Source organism: Epargyreus clarus, unplaced genomic scaffold (assembly GCF_041222505.1).
Source record: "Epargyreus clarus isolate Ecla_fem2 unplaced genomic scaffold, WU_Ecla_fem_2.2 ptg000015l, whole genome shotgun sequence".
Lineage (NCBI taxonomy): Eukaryota > Metazoa > Arthropoda > Insecta > Lepidoptera > Hesperiidae > Epargyreus > Epargyreus clarus.
This window is the reverse complement of record NW_027332223.1, coordinates 1366555-1383117: the sequence shown is the minus strand read 5'-3', so window position 1 is coordinate 1383117 and position 16563 is coordinate 1366555. Positions and strand designations below refer to the sequence as shown.

Below are 16563 nucleotides of genomic sequence, written 5' to 3'. Positions count from 1 at the left end.
TGAGGAATGATGAAAATAACAAAAAATAAAGCTAAGAAGACACGGACACCAATAATGAACATTGCGATTTCATCAGCATTCGATTTCGTTATAGTTGTCAATGAGGATGTTGGATGTGGATGCTGTCAGAGTACATTAATAAATTTAGTTTTTTCATAAATAAAAAGTGCAGTTGTATAGCCACTTAGACATACAAGAATAAAACAATATCTGCGACTATTTGGCTATACTTTATATTGAATGCATTTGTTGAGAAAGTTTTCCTTTCCCTTCAGGTTTCAGAATATAAATACATAATATGTGTTCAAATACATAGTATATCTAGATAGATAGAGCGATGAAAAGAATGAGATTATCAATATCCTTATCTACAATTATAACGGAGTTTACTACACTAGGAACATTGAGTATTTCCATGCGACTCTTTCTTCTTTATCGTTGAAAAGATACGACGCTCAAGTAACTCCATATTTAACATAATGGGCTCCCATGCTGTTAGATTTCGAAGATATATAAAATCATAATCTCGATTTATATTTGACTACCTAAAATAAATATGGTTACGATACTATAAATAATACAACAGAGTGCAACAGTTCACTTCATTTAATCATATAATCCTATTTATACAAACATATATAATATTTATATGTAAATGAGCTTGACATTCACCATATTTCCTAATACAAACTAAGCCTAATGTAACCCCAAGGTACTTGAGAAATAATTCCTTTATAGACAATAAAAATAGTTGATTTTAAATACATTACAATTAAATATCTAAATATGAACATATAGAGAATGTACAAAATAGTACAAATATTATAAGTAAGATGGCTACCCAGGCGGGCATAGTACCTGAAAACAAAACAAATAAATAATTAATTATGGCAAGATAAAAATTATTATAAGGGTAGCTCAATATAATTTGACAAATTATAATGATATGAACGAGCAGATAGTGTAGTCTTGTTATCAATATTCTAATAGTGTAATCGGAATGAAGAGCATTTCTGAATATAGATTTAGTTCTGACTAATTATATTTGTTACTAATACTAACTACTATTTAACGTAACACGGTTATGGTAGTCGTGTCGTATGTAATTATAGTAGTTATTGCGCTTGAGGTTTAAAAAAGCAAGTTCTTGTTGGTGTGTAAAAGTCTACTAAAGTGGAGTAGCGCCGCATCTGTGCCTGACCTCAGGTAGGAATCTTATCTGGGGTTGATTACAGATGTCCATGGGCGGTAGGAGCCATTTACTATCAGGTGTCCTGCATTCTTGTGTGCTGCTCCTTTAGTGTAAAAAACCTGCATATGTAGAGGTGGACTAAACCCATCACTCTCGAGTTGAGACCAGTGCCCAGCATTGGTATAGTAGTGGTGTTGGTGGTGGTGGTGACGGTGGTGGTCGTACCGGGGTGCGGCAGCGTGTGCACGCAGAGGCGGTTGTCGACGGAGATGGAGAGCAGCGCGGCGTCGGCGCGCGCGGCGGGCCCGCGCGGCGCCAGGAACTGCAGCCCCGTCACGAACATGCGGTGCGCCGCGCGCACGTGCACCACGCGCTGGGGGATATTGCATTCAGTTCATACGAATCAAGCCAACGTGCATATGATACTGTAGTAGCTTGAAATATTTGGCAGTCCAGGATTCAAAAGTATAAGTATAAAACTTGACATGGTTATGAAACTCTGAATTTCTTATTATAAGCCTACAGTATGTTCATGACTATTATAATATAAATAAGGGAAACAACATACTGAGTAGTAGGAAAACAATTGTGATAAGTTTTGCCTGGTAGTTTAAATTCTAAACCCAATAAATGAAGATAATTGAAGATTTCTAAAGCTACTAAAGAAAAAAGGAGTATCATTAGACAAATAAAAGGGGAAAAGGTACCGAACTGAAATTCGCCAAAAGTAATAAAAACCATTATCATTTTTTCTTAATATGAATACTACTTTTAGGAATGCCACCAACTGTTTATTAATAGTAACGCTTATTCCGTATCAAATTTATTTGTATGCCAAATGCCCCAAAAGAAGTAAACTTCAACAAAGTCTCAAATGTCTCTATCACTACGACTTCAATGACGGACTATGTGTTCTAAATTACCTGCAGGCTAAACGCGATGTATATATCAACGGAGCCGCTAAACATGGTCCCGACGCCGACGAAGCGCCCGTCGGCGCGCACGGCGAGCGCGGAGAGCGCCTCGCGCGTCGCCGCCCCGCGCCGGAGCTCCCCGCCCGCCCACTGCTGCAGCAGCCCGCGCTGCCGCCCCGACCGCGACAGCGGGTTCGCGATCGTGAACAGGCGGTACTCGCCCGGCTTGTCCTCTACCGCTCCGAATCTGGAATACATTGCATTTTTCAAATGAATAGCGGGCTTTAAGTGTTCATTAAGTGTCAAGTCAATGGTTTTAAGTTATCACCGCGACCAACGATAGTAACCAATTCCATAAGAAATAAGGGTTATTAATCTAGATGACTAAGATGAAATAACCTAAAACAGTGCAGTATAACAATCCTGTTATAACTAGCATTTATTATAAGAAGAAAACCCAAATGTTTAAAAATATAGATATATTTCCCTTACATAAATTCAACAACACCTTATGTATGTTGAAATCCGTCAAGCCATTTTGGCCTTAGGGTGTACCAAAAAATGATACATTCAAGCCAGTCAAATAAAGTATATATAGGCTTTACAATATCCTTAAATCAATATGTCCATCACAATGTAACCTTTTTTACTAAATACTGCAAAATAAAGCTGGTGCTGATTTGATATGAAAACTACGCATATAAAACAAAACCTCTGTTTAGAAGAATGTTGCATCTAGCAATGTACTTCTAAGGCCTGAAATTGCACTATGAAAACTGATAGCGAAGTTAACAAACCTGCAGCGTCTAAAGAGGTACTTGGTCCCATTGGGCGGTTGGCAGGCGAGCTTCATCTGCGGCGGGGCCTTCGCTTCCGTGCCCCACACGTACGCGAAACCATCCTTCGCTATGCTAACTAGGTTAGTGTCGCACGGGCTGAAGTCTACATCGTCCAACTGCGAAAATTATAAATAGTTTTTAAATTCAATAACCAAACTATATTAATCAACCTATAAGATAATTAATTATTATAATAGATATATTGATTATTATAATAACCAACCTATAAGATTCCATAATTACATTAATTGAATAAACAATATTGATCTATGAATCTAAGCAGCAACCAATCCGGTAGCAGTATAAGAAAAAATATTGTAACTGAAAATTTGTAAGTGCCTCTGCAGGCCTATACAAAATGAATATATTTCATTACATTACATTCAAGCATGATACACACCACAAGCATGATTTCTTGGAACTAATGCATAATGAAATTGTAACTTATCCTAATCAACCTTAAATAGATACTAAAAAAATAACTTAAAATGCCTTGTGTGTCTATTTTGACACAGCTTACAAACCAGTATTGTAATAACATACTAAACTTTAGTGGAGGGTACCAGGTTTTAGTGGCCAACCACATGACCAAAGTCATCTTCTACCATCAACTGTTAAGGTTAGTTAACAGAATTTTACGTAATAATGTTTACCTCTTTGGTGTGACCCTCAAGTTCAAACAACAGTTGCATTTTGGGAAAGCTCCACACTCTGACCTTGCCGTCCGTGCCACCTGTAGCCATTAATTTGCCATTATTGCTGATCCTCACTACTCTTTGCAATGGATCATCACTGAAAAACGTTATCACACATTTATTATATTATACTTTATTACATTAGCTTCATAAATAAAAAAAAATATATTATCACAAGCTGTGGCCAGCTGTTTCATAAGTTTTTAAAGTGTAAGTACTCTGGAATTTTATGGGATTTAATTTTTGTGGGGAACTCTAATCCTTTTTCAAATTCAAAAGTATTCTAAGTTACTCCTTATAACATTGGGTAACTACCAGTGGAATTCCTGTCAAAATCGGTTCAGCTTTTTCGTAGATTGGCTGGAATAGACAGATGAGTACTGACTGTATACTTTCACATTTAGTAAAAACCGGTGTACAAATAGACACTTCATTTATTAGTATAGGTAATATTCACGTTACCGATGGTTGTGTTTACACAGAAGTTGCAAGAATAATTCTTCATAAATGTCATTTCAATTTCATCCAATGTTATTTGTACAAGTTTATTTTTTTAATCCCAGGCAATAATATAGTCTCTTAGTATAAATTAATTTATTTAAATAAAGATATTTTATGCAAGTATTAGATAAAATCACTGTCTTTATAATAGGATTGATTTGATTGGGGAATTTCCGCAGAGTGAAATATTTAACAATCTGTTCTTTTAATGTTTTATCTAACCAGTTTCCTCATTAACCAGTATGACTAAAAAAAGCAATGCTAGCTCTCTTCCTGTATCTGTAGTAGTCATTATTTTCATTATGGATTCAAGAATAAATATTTTTCTTGTATGTAACAAAATGTACATGTAATCTAAGATTAAAAGTGCTTGTCAAGAGGAGTAAAATTAGTTCTGGCAACTAAGATATTAAAGTAAACAGTTAATACATGAAAATGAAATTAAATATAAGTTATATTAAAACTGATAGAACGTTGAAATTTACCCGAAATCAGTTTGCACACTATCTGCTGGCCGTATTTCAAAGGACATTCTTTTCTCAGTGCTGCTAGTATTGTCTGCCTTGGAGATGTTGTCGTTCTCGGAGACGGTGCGGCGGCGGCGGCGCACCAGCCCGTTCTCCGCGCGGAAGCTGCCGCGCCGCACCTCCGCCGCGTCCACCACGCGCACGTTCACGCGGTACAGCTGGCAGTGGCTCTCCTGCCCCGCCGTCAGGTACGTGCGGTTCTCGATGTCGCGCACGGCGCACGTCATCACCACGTTCGGGCCCGTCTCGTACCTCATCACCTCCTCCGCCACGAACCTCGTCCCATTGTGCGACAGCTCGAACACCTCCTGCAAAAACCAAGGCGACACCTCCGTCACGACGTATTCGATCACACGACGCACTAAACTATCACGTGTGAATAAGCGATTCGATACAGGAACTGCTGACGCGTATCGACTTGCCGCTTTCTACTGCTCGTGTTTTCTATTATGCGCATCGCAGGACACTTACGAATCCATTGGCCACGCCCGTGTTGGAGGCCCCGCCGCCTCCCGCCACCAGGACATGTCGATCCGTGAGGGTTTGTAGAGTGTAGAGAGGAAAATCGACCTTCGCGAGCAAACCATCACATCTATTCCGTGACATCTTGACTTATATCGTCTGATCTATCTAATACAGGGACATGATATGGTTCTGCTTATACTATCTACACCCTGATATGAACCACATGAGTGTTTGTATACTAATAAAATAGGCTATTTTCACAAAAGTATGTTTAAAACAACAGGATAGGAACTAAACAACTGACGAGAATTTGGCTACTTCCAACATGACAAAAGTCACTTTTGACAGTTAAATATTTACGAAAATAGTTTGCTATACGATTTGTTAAAGTATAATTGGAAATTTATTAATAATTTTAGTATTTTTGGTATTACTTTTGTGTAATATTTACTAACAAATACTTAAATCAGCCATAAACTACGCGTAAAGAGTAAATAATAAAGATGAAATATAAAGTGCTAATGACAACATTTTTTTGATGACGTTTCTTATCGTTATACTTGTCACTAACTTCGTAAATGTAATGTTTCATTTCATTGAATCCTGTTTTCTCCCAGGAGAATTTGTAATCAGATTAATTTAATTTAAAATTTTCTAAAGTTTTCTAAGTGTATAGTCATTATAAGATTTCTTGCGACAAAAACACAAAGCAATACAAATACTAATACAAATGATCGCAACACATATACAAAATTCTTAATATACATAATTACTCTAGATACACTTTAGGACATTTGAGTGAACAGGAAAATCATCGAAGATATTTCCTTCTTTGCCCGATGCTAGGAAATAAGTTATTAATTTATATTAAAAATATTTTAAAAGGGAAATTATTTAAGAGTAGCAGTAATGATAGAAGGTATTTAAGCCAGTAATTATATTTTTTACTGTATTTAGTTCTATTCCTATTATTACATCATATGCAAACTAATCAAATTAGACAGTCATTACATAAGTAGATTACCTACCATGTTTACAAAGCTGCAGCTAAATTACGAGATTAAGTGGTATTATCCGAATAAAACATGTAAACATTAATCTATTTAAAGAAAAAGAAAAAAAACACAGGTATAATTTTAATAAATAACTTTAATAATAATCTATTAACAATACATAATGTTGCTGAAAACAGACACACAACTAGTACTAATGTTTTATTATCATACAAACATATTAAAAAACAGTAATACATTTTTTTTACACATGAGATACAGGTGTTTTAGAAAAATCACAAATAAATGCAAGTCATATAATTTTTATAATAGATTGGATAGGAGTCCTACATGAGGTCTTGTGCTACCTTGGCTACTCACTATCTCTTGTCGTTAATTTCGTCGGCACTCCCTTAAGGGAAAGAGTGGTCCATTAGCATGGCCGCAGCAAGAGGCGTTTCGTGACTGGTGGCAACATGTGGCGACACTAGTCGCTAGTAAGTAAAGATGATGGAGCGAATGAGTCCGTCGCGCACCGAGTCGCTGGACTGGCCCACGCCGAAGTTGAAGAATACGGATTCTGCGGCCACCTGCTGGGCGCATGTGCCCATCGGGTACCAGCCTGGTTTGTTGAACACCACGCCTACTTTATATACCTGCAGAGAAAAATAACCATTGCATAATTAACCCCATTTTTAATACGCTTTCATATAAATTAAGAGGAACCTAGTAACGAAAAGCTTGAAAAAAATCCAAAAAAGGATATGGGAAAGCATTGTTTTATTTTGCAATCTGGCATAGACTAGCACTACCTTTGTCTTAGATGTATTTCTAGATTTATGTATGGTCAGTAGCAATCTAAAAGGAGGGAATGAAAGATCCTACTTCTGGGTATGAGTAACAAGTAAGGTTTTACATGATAAGGGTGGAGGGCTAACTATGAGGTGAAATGTGATCCCACTATCTGGGATCGAAATAAGAATGTGAGAGATTATGTTAGGAGTAAGAGTTAACTTCGAGAGACTTGAAGGTCACTGGTTGGGTTAAAACTAAGGCATGATTATGTCCCATTCGTTCCTGGACCAGAATAGGGTTATGGTATCCACAGTCTGTCGTAAGAAGGGACTTAAAGGTGGCTTCCGGGGTCGCGGGTGGTAAGATTGGGAGCGTTCCTTTGGAGATTCCGGAGAGCTAATCGCAGCGTCGAAGAAGCAATGACTAGGGTACTAGTATAGAGACAGAAGTACCTTATTCCGCTGGATGTAAATGGGTCTGTTGAACATGATGTCAAGCAGGTGTCGGTAGGGCACGCGGCTGCTGTAGTGCGTGTAGGTGAGGCGCGCGCCGTCCGCGTCCAGCAGGTGCGCGTACAGCAGCTCGGAGTAGCCGCCCACGCTGTTGGACACCGCGCTCTCCTCGCTCGGCGCCTGTGTTGGCACCTGCATACACATTTCACATTACCAATCATGTGGCTAGATTAAAACTGAGACCAAATAATCACATAGCAGTGATAGCCCTGTGGTTAAAAAACTTGGCCTCTCGATCGAGGGGTCCGACGTACAAATCCAGTGGTTTTATATAAAATTGTAAGTTACAATAGATTTTTATAATAAAGGAATAAAAATGTGCATGCAGTAATAATGATCATTGCTACACATATCAAACGAAAATATGATGGATAGGTAGTCCTTTAGGAAAGTATGAACACCACATCTAATGTAATTACCACACTATTCCATTTTAGTTCCGCCATAGTTAACCTGCATAAGGCCCTACAATCAAAACAGCGTATCTAGAACAGACTTCTAATGAGAATAGCTTCATATAAGCCTGACTACTGAGGTTTAATATAAGTGTACAACCCAACCCACCTGCACACCAAGCAGGCAGATATTCTTATCCACCATGAAGGTGACAGAGCAGTCCAGCACGCTGTTATTCAGCCAGTCGGTGTGCGGCACGATGGCGCGCTGGCAGTAGATCTTGTTCACCTCGGAGCCGTGCCGCTCCAGGTGCTCCAGCACTCCCATAGCTGAGAGCGACGCTGGGTGGATCACTGATGATAGCCGAAGACCAGGACCTGAATGTTATACAAATCTGATAAATGTTCTTTCCTTGAATCGTTTTAGAGTTCAGTTCATTGGTTACACTGAGGATTTTCTTTTCTGTAAGCATAAATGTTATTAGCATGCATGTATTTGAGTAGGCAGGCATAGTAACAGTCTTTTGGATTAATGGAATATATATATATATATATATATATATATATATATATATATATATATATATATATATATATATATATATATATAAATGCTGCAAAAACGTAAAAAGAGGTGTTAGGTAAGGCAGAAATTACATGTCAAAAGTAAGAATATAGGCAGTAGATAACTTTTGCACGCAGTATGGACGGTGGCAGAAATAGTTTAAAGGGTGTGGTAAGAGAGACATACTTTTCCGAGGCGTTCCAGCTTAGTCCTCCGGCGCAACTGTAGTCGACCTCAGGTAGGAATATCTAATCCTATCTGGGGTTGATTACGGATGTCCATGGGCGGCAGGGACCGCTTACCATCAGGTGGACTGCATGCTCGTCTGCTACTCCTATATTACATAAAAAATATATTTAATTATATATGTATGCGTGTACCAGGGTCGAGGTGGTGCGGCGCGGGCGCGTAGTGCAGCGCGGGGTCGCGGGCGCGCGCGCAGCCGCCCGCCCACAGCTGCTCCACCGCCACCGGGCTCGGCGTGTCCACCGTCAGTGTCGGCATCTGCACAACAACACCGCCAACAAGCGGTGCAACTTTAGCGGACCTTTGACACCTTTTTGTTTTACCAACAAATGTCAGTCAACGTCCTAAGTCTACGTCTATTAATATTTGAACTCTTTAGATACATGGTCAGGTTACATTACAGGTCTCACCACCAATCAACTACTTCTAGATTAAAGTTGTACTACTGATGACTAGAATTTTAAACATACATTACAGGAGGGCCCGCCACCGATCAGCTGTTTCCTGGGCACGCGGCAGGTGGAGAAGCCGGGCGGCATGGGCACGTCGGAGGAGGAGGACAGGATGTTCATGAGCACGGCGAAGGCCTCCGACTCGCTGAGCAGCGCCGAGCGCGCCGGGCCCTCCGCGAATTGCTGCGGCGTCAGCGTCAGGAAGCGGATCTTCTCGATTATGCTCCGTGCTGACACTTTCTCTTTGGCTCCTGGAAGGTTATGTAGATGTAGAATAAAAGTTCATATACAAATAAATTGCAATTGCAACAAAAATTTAAAAGCTCATAAGCTCATTGTTCAATGTTAAACAGGCTAATATTGGAAATGATCAGATCCAAATCGTCAGAAGCAGTAAATCTTGAGCTGTGAATGTTTCCCACCATAATAATTATAGTAATTTCTTGTCTCTGCATATTATAGGCCATTTTAATACTTTGACAAAATTAGTAAACCCAGTCTTAAGGTTGAGGGTTTAATCAGGTCAATTTGAATAAACTAGACACCATAATGAGAAATGTTTAGGTAATAGGTTAGGAACCAATATTGTATTAGTGGAGATATTGTTATGAAAATAACATAGTTATTTTGAATTAAAACATTACCTTTAGGTTTTTTGGCATCTTCAGAAGATGTTGCAGGCACAGTTTGCTCTGTGCTATTAGAGGAACAAGGCTCTATCACAGCTTCTGGACTATTCTCAGCACTGCTCTCTACATTTACTACCTAGAACCATTAAAAATTCATTATTATTATTTGAAAAAAATATAACTCAATCTAAAAATATTATTAAAAGAAATTTACTATGTCGATCCAAATTATATAACTATGATTTTCGGTTTGGTTATTAACAAGCGAAAAAGTTACCTTTTCTTTGGATGTAGAGGGCTCAGGGCTCTTCTGCCTCTCAACTGATGGTGGTGCACTCTCTACTAGAGGACTGGAACTGCGTTCTGAATTCCTCTTCTCCATTGCTTTAGAATATCTGCAACATATTAGAAAATACATCTAGATTTACATAGTAAAATGTCAATTTCAATTTCAGTTACCTTTTTAAATGAATGTGTCTATATATACCAGCACTTGAAGAGTTCCAAGACATTTAAAGGTATTCTGACTGTCTGTATATTCTTACAGTTAATGATTCTTTGATTCCACCTCCATTGTCGTAAGCAGATATACTATGCTTAATATAAATTTAATCTCTTTTAAGATTATAATGTCATACAAAACCGATAGAATTAGCAAGTCAAAAGAGTATACATTCTGATGTATCTTCATAAGTAAAGCAAGCATTTTTATTTTTGAATATTACAGCTAGGTACACTAATAACTTCAATAGAAATCTCTAAAAATGGTATATTACCTCACTGCAGCCTCAAAGAGATCTAGTTCACTATCAACATTCAGGTGGTCCAGGGAGAACACTGTGATCACTGTGTTCAGCTCCACATCCTCGAAGCTGCTGTCATTGAGCACCTCCTTTGTGTTGGTGCTTATAATCTGGGACAATGAAGTATTTGTATAGACAATCTAGGGCTCTAGGTCTGGCTAAGTAATTTTTATGGTTCATTATTGGACATGGATCTTTACCCACAACAGGGGCTCCAGATAATACTCCACCATGCTCCAATGCTATTAGTAAAGCTAAAGGATTTACCACATAATAGATGGATTTCAGAATGAGATAAAAAGTTTCAGCAAGACACTCAGATTAATGCTGGAGGGATTATTAGAGAGATGGAAAATTAAATAACACATAGATGTAGCTTGTGACTGAAATTGAGCAAAAGACTGTGGCAAATAAGAGGGATGATTGGCCAGCATCAAGGGTGACCTTTGCTTCATATAAGCAAACATAACTCAAATCCATCAATATATAAATAACCACCTATATTATAATATAAGATTCTTTAGTTTATTTCTAATTTTCTATAATTATGTCTACCTGCAACCTACTCACCTGTATACACTTGTCCATGAGAACATTCTCCTCAAAGAGTCTGGCAAACTCATAGGCACGGCACGCATTCCTGGGGTACAGGTCTGACCAGAGGTAGCGGGTGCATTCCTTCACCAAGTGGGGCAGCATATACTTCTTAGCTCCATAGCACAGCTCACAGGCTTTGTCGAACGAGCTTATGTTGATGTTCCCTGTGTATATGTATCTGGAAAATAAATGAGGGTACCATAATGTAGTTTTCTACATTTACAGCTCTGTACTAGGGTTCTAACACTTACACAACCACAATAGAAATCATCATTTTGATGTCTTTCAGGACAGGGATTGAACTCCTAAACACACTATAGAAACCCATGCTAAGGATGCTAGAGGGTTATGATGACTACTGTCCAACATGACAGAATGATCGGGATTTAAATGTATATTAACATTTTGTGAGGTGAGCTTAAGCATGTAGGTTTTATTATGAACTAGGCAGAATAAAGCAATAAATGTATAATTATTTTAAGCCTATGCATGTACAGCTATTAATCCTTAAATATTAGGATACTTTGTAAACTAAACTTTCAGTAACTTACTCCAAAAGCGCCTTGAACGCGTCAATCTGAACATCAAGAATGGGTATAGGATCGTTGCGTTCGGCCATCCCGCCGTAAAACATGGCCTCGAACACCGGCGACGCCATCGCCAGGATCAGCTTGTGGCCTGCAATTATCATCTGGTGCGGCTCCGTGCCCACCAGGAACGTGCAGTCCGACCACTGGCCCGACTGCAGCAGGTGCGCGCCCCGCTGCTTTAGTTCCGTGCATTCCAGCTGCCAATCGCTCGGCGCTGCTGCCATTTTTACGTATCCAGTCAATACTATTTATGTAAAATGTTCCCCTGGAAGGAATAGTGGAAAGAACTTCCTATTATCTACTACGTTAAGAGATTTTATAACTCAATGTCAAATCCGATTGTTTTTATTTTCGTTTCGTAACTTGCTGTTGCAACGTTTACAAAGATAGTTAAATGATAAAAATCGTGTAAAATGAGTACCATTTTTTCTGTATATCTTTGGTCTGCCTGTATAAATGAACTATTTTCTATATGTTCATATATTTAAGTTAATTTAATTAATAAAAATAACATTATATACTTCAAATATAGAAACATAATATAATTACGAAAAACATATACTTTTTATTAACTAACTTTATAAATATTAAGGGTACTGCAAATTTTCGTTCAGAAATTAAGTTATAACTTTACTTTATAACATAAGAATGTTTTTTATATATACGCTTATTAATATTACTTAACTATTTGTAGTTATCTCTGATTAAATACACTTACATGTTTATGTTATGCTACAATCATCATTTGATGATTAGACGTGAACAAATGAGGAATAATCATAAAAAGTAAAGTATTGTTTGTTTTCGAACGAAATGGTAATTAACGTCAACTTGATATTGGACGGCAGACGTCAAAGAATTTTTAATTTGTAGATGATGTAGAAATTATGTCAGAGTTGTTGTATTGGAGTTTAATTAAGTTTATGAATCAAAATGAATCACGACGAGATACAAGCAGTGGTACAGGAAAAGTTCCTGTCGAGCGAGCGAGTTACGGCATTCCTGTGCGACGCTAAAGTACTCCATCCGCAATGGGTGAAAAAAGATAGGCTCTTGGCCATCGTAGAGTACGGCGACGAGAAGGGCGTATTCTGTTTGTTCTCGTCATGCTACCCACCGAAGTCCTTCACCGATCTATCGATAGAAATAGTACTTCCCATCGACAACACTTTTAAATGTGAAATCGACAACAAGCCGTCGGACCCGGAAGCAATTTTGTACCTGAATCTTCAATCTCGTAATAATAAGTTTAAGTTTGAAATACAAATGACGCCGCGAGTGGACAACTTCGTCGACGACCTGTTCCGGGGTATAGAAGCTGTGAACAAGATGCCTACTCAACCAGAGTTTGTGTGGCTAAAGAAATACAATAATAACAAAAATGAAGATGACATACTGACCCAAACTATGGTGTTACCGAGAAGTGGGGTTGCCCACACTTTGAGTTCCGCCCCAGTGGCCATCAGGGAGAGCCTTATCAAGCGAAAGATGAGTGATAAGGAATTTGATTATACATTTACTAAAAGATTTACAATTTTCTGTGGGACATGGAATGTTAATGACAAATCACCTGTGATTCCACTCAAAGGGTGGCTAAATGTAGATAAGGAACCTCCTGACATATATGCTGTTGGCTTCCAAGAACTGGATTTATCCAAAGAAACCTTTCTGTTTGACCAAACATTCAGAGAGGACGAGTGGTATAATACTGTGGTGGCACATGTGGACCCGAGGGCTAAGTATGTTAAAGTTGAGAGAGTGAGACTGGTTGGCATGATGCTTATTGTTCTGATTAAGGAGAAACACTTTTCACATGTACGCAACATTCTCTGCGATACAGTTGGTACTGGGATCATGGGTAAAATGGGAAACAAAGGCGGAGTCTCTATAAGATTTGATCTTCACAACACATCTTTATGCTTCGTAAACTCACATTTAGCTGCCCATGTTGAAGAATACGAGAGAAGAAACCAGGACTTTAGAGATATATGTAACAGAACAAGATTCATTCAACCTAATCAGCAACCAAAGGCGATCAAAGACCATGATCATATCTACTGGCTTGGGGATTTGAATTACCGGATAACTGAACTGGATCCACAAACTGTTAAGAAGCTGGTTGATGATAACAATTTTGCACCTGTCTTAGAGTGGGATCAGTTAAAGCAACAACACAAAAACAATCATGTGTTTGCTGGATACATGGAAGGCACAATTGACTTTAAACCTACATATAAATATGATGCTGGAAGTGACAACTGGGATTCCAGTGAAAAACACAGAGCTCCAGCGTGGTGTGATAGAATATTTTGGAAAGGAGAGCATATAACACAGTTAGCTTACAGAAGCCATCCTAAGTTGAATATCAGTGACCACAAACCGGTGTCAGCTATATTTAGCTCTTCCATCAAAATAATTGATGAGGAAAAATACAGGAAGGTATATGAGGAAGTCATTAAACAATTGGACAAGTTGGAAAACGAACTAATACCACAAGTGAAGGTTGACGTTACAGAAATTGATTTTGGTACTGTCAGATACTTGGAGTTACAAGTCAGAACCATCACGATAAAGAATATTGGGAAATTACCTGTAGAGTTTGAATTCATCAAGAAGTTGGATGAAGCCAACTTTTGCAAGGAGTGGCTTATAGTTGAACCGTATAAAAAATGTATCTGTGCCGATGAGACATGTGAAATTCAGCTGAAAGTTCTCATAAATAAAACTTCAGCGTGCAAGATGAACTCAGGAACAGATAAATTGTATGACATTTTAGTGTTGCATTTGTATGGTGGGAAAGATATATTTATAACTGTGAATGGAACTTATGAAAGAAGTTGTTTCGGATGCTCTATTGAGGTGCTGGTCAACCTTAATATGCCAATAAGAGAAGTGCCTGTTGGAAAACTAATTGAATTGGAAAATAAAAGAGATCAATGTGTTTCTAATCAGTCAACCTACTCTATTCCAAAGGAAATTTGGTTTTTAGTTGATCATATTTATTTACATGGTCTGAAGGAACCAAACCTTTTTGAACAGCCAGGCCTACACTCTGAAGTGCTGCAGATTAGAGATTGGCTGGACACTGGCTCCATAGACCCCATTCCTGGATCAATACATTCAGTGGCAGAAGCATTATTGCTATTACTTGAAAGTACTGTAGACCCGATCATCCCATATAACCTTCAATCTGTTTGCTTGAGAGCATCTGCAAACTATCTACAATGCAAGCAGATAGTGATGGAGTTGCCGGAGTTTAGGAAGAATGTTTTCTTGTACCTATGTGAATTCTTGCAAGAAGCTCTTCAACATTGTGCTGAAAATGGCTTGGATGCCAAAACATTATCAACATTGTTTGGAGCCATATTTTTACGAGACAATCCAAACCTCATGCAGGAGCCCCAATCCAGAATCAATAAGCAAGTTATTGATAAAAAGAAGGCCCAATTTGTATACCATTTCTTAGTAAATGATCACAGTGACTTAATATTTTCTAGATAATTGTACTAACTTTTGTAAATAACTACTTTTAATACTCAACTTTTCCATTAGTATTTTTAGATACTAATTTATTTATAATTATCATGCATATTTCGATAATCAGCCTTAAATTAATCTCATTATGTTTTTTATTTTAATTTACAGATCAAGAGATACAAGTTTTGTGATATAGAAACATTATAGAAATTAAAAGAAGGAATGAAGACATGATTAAGTTTTTATTAAAATAAAAACAGCAAATAGGTCAAGACATTCATAATAGCCACTTCTTGTAACATTTTTATTTAGTGGGAAAATCCTTTTCGGTGTTTAGAGCTTGGGTATTACATCAAATACCATTCAGACCCAACAACAGTTTTGGTAAATAATGTTAATAACTATGGATATCTGCACTTAAACTTTAACATTAAGCATTTATTCTTGCCCAATTTTAACTTTCACAAACAGTTATAAAAAGTATGCGTTTGAGATGAGCATTTAGCAAACACAAATGTTTCTTAACCAACATTACAAAATAATTTTCCCATGACTATTCAAGCGTAACAAAATGTATTTCTTGTTCTGATTTTTTGCAAGTATTTTACCAAAGGAATATTGTTGTAATAGTTTTACTGAAGTCCAAATTGTGTTACACAAGTAGCCATAGAAATGTGAAGTGATACAATTGTTGACAATTTATGTATGTAAGTGGTAATTAGGTTTCCATATTACAATTATTAATAATGTTAGCCATATTGTTTTAATAATTACAATATATTTGTATAAAATGTTATCCGTCAATGGACATAAAATAAATGTGTAACTGCTATTTATATATTTGTATTTCAAACCAAGACTATAATGTGTTTGTAATTCATATTCAAACTTCTGATATATGTATAAAGGAAGCTTCCTTAAAAAAAAAAAAATAGTCAGCCACACTGTTTTTATCTTTAGTTTATTTTTTTTGTATTAGAGTGTAAAGCGATTTATAAATATTTTACATCACTTAATATTAATTGGCGAGAAATATGTATGTCATTTATCCTGTTTATCCAGGCATTTATGCAATATACATTATTAATTATTTATATTTGTAATTTATATGTGCCACCATAACCATGTCACATATTAATATTAATATATGAAAAAAAAGTTAATGTATTGGGCCTATATATTATGTCCCTAATCAAAAGTAGTTAAATATTTATGAGATGCAATGTATTGTACTAGTAAAATTCTAAGTATAAATTCTGTGAATTATAATTCTGTTATATCAGTAAATTCTTCAGAGAAAGAACTCATGTTGTGAAATATGATATTGATTAATTTTTATTGGTTTTTAATTCCTCCATTTGAGTCAACGAGAAAAAC

General features: G+C 37.2%; 3 protein-coding genes across 3 annotated transcripts; 1 reads left to right on the top strand and 2 right to left on the bottom strand.

The window, feature by feature from the left end:
- Window positions 1–588: 588 nt before the first annotated feature.
- Window positions 589–5477, bottom strand: LOC140748028 (guanine nucleotide-exchange factor SEC12). The gene is made up of 7 exons (XM_073080712.1): window positions 5140–5477; window positions 4627–4976; window positions 3599–3737; window positions 2904–3061; window positions 2116–2353; window positions 1418–1565; window positions 589–858 (listed from the first exon to the last, which is right to left on the bottom strand). Exons 1-7 carry the CDS (start codon window positions 5272–5274, stop codon window positions 773–775), a joined length of 1254 nt encoding a protein of 417 aa, XP_072936813.1. The 5' UTR covers window positions 5275–5477; the 3' UTR covers window positions 589–772.
- Window positions 5478–6264: 787 nt separating this feature from the next.
- LOC140747988 (uncharacterized) lies at window positions 6265–12074 on the bottom strand. The gene is made up of 10 exons (XM_073080665.1): window positions 11671–12074; window positions 11093–11297; window positions 10496–10632; window positions 9997–10114; window positions 9735–9855; window positions 9109–9341; window positions 8773–8896; window positions 7997–8205; window positions 7373–7564; window positions 6265–6781 (listed from the first exon to the last, which is right to left on the bottom strand). Exons 1-10 carry the CDS (start codon window positions 11931–11933, stop codon window positions 6620–6622), a joined length of 1764 nt encoding a protein of 587 aa, XP_072936766.1. The 5' UTR covers window positions 11934–12074; the 3' UTR covers window positions 6265–6619.
- Window positions 12075–12538: 464 nt separating this feature from the next.
- Window positions 12539–15654, top strand: Ocrl (Oculocerebrorenal syndrome of Lowe). The gene has a single exon (XM_073080286.1). It carries the CDS (start codon window positions 12643–12645, stop codon window positions 15208–15210), a length of 2568 nt encoding a protein of 855 aa, XP_072936387.1. The 5' UTR covers window positions 12539–12642; the 3' UTR covers window positions 15211–15654.
- Window positions 15655–16563: the final 909 nt, after the last annotated feature.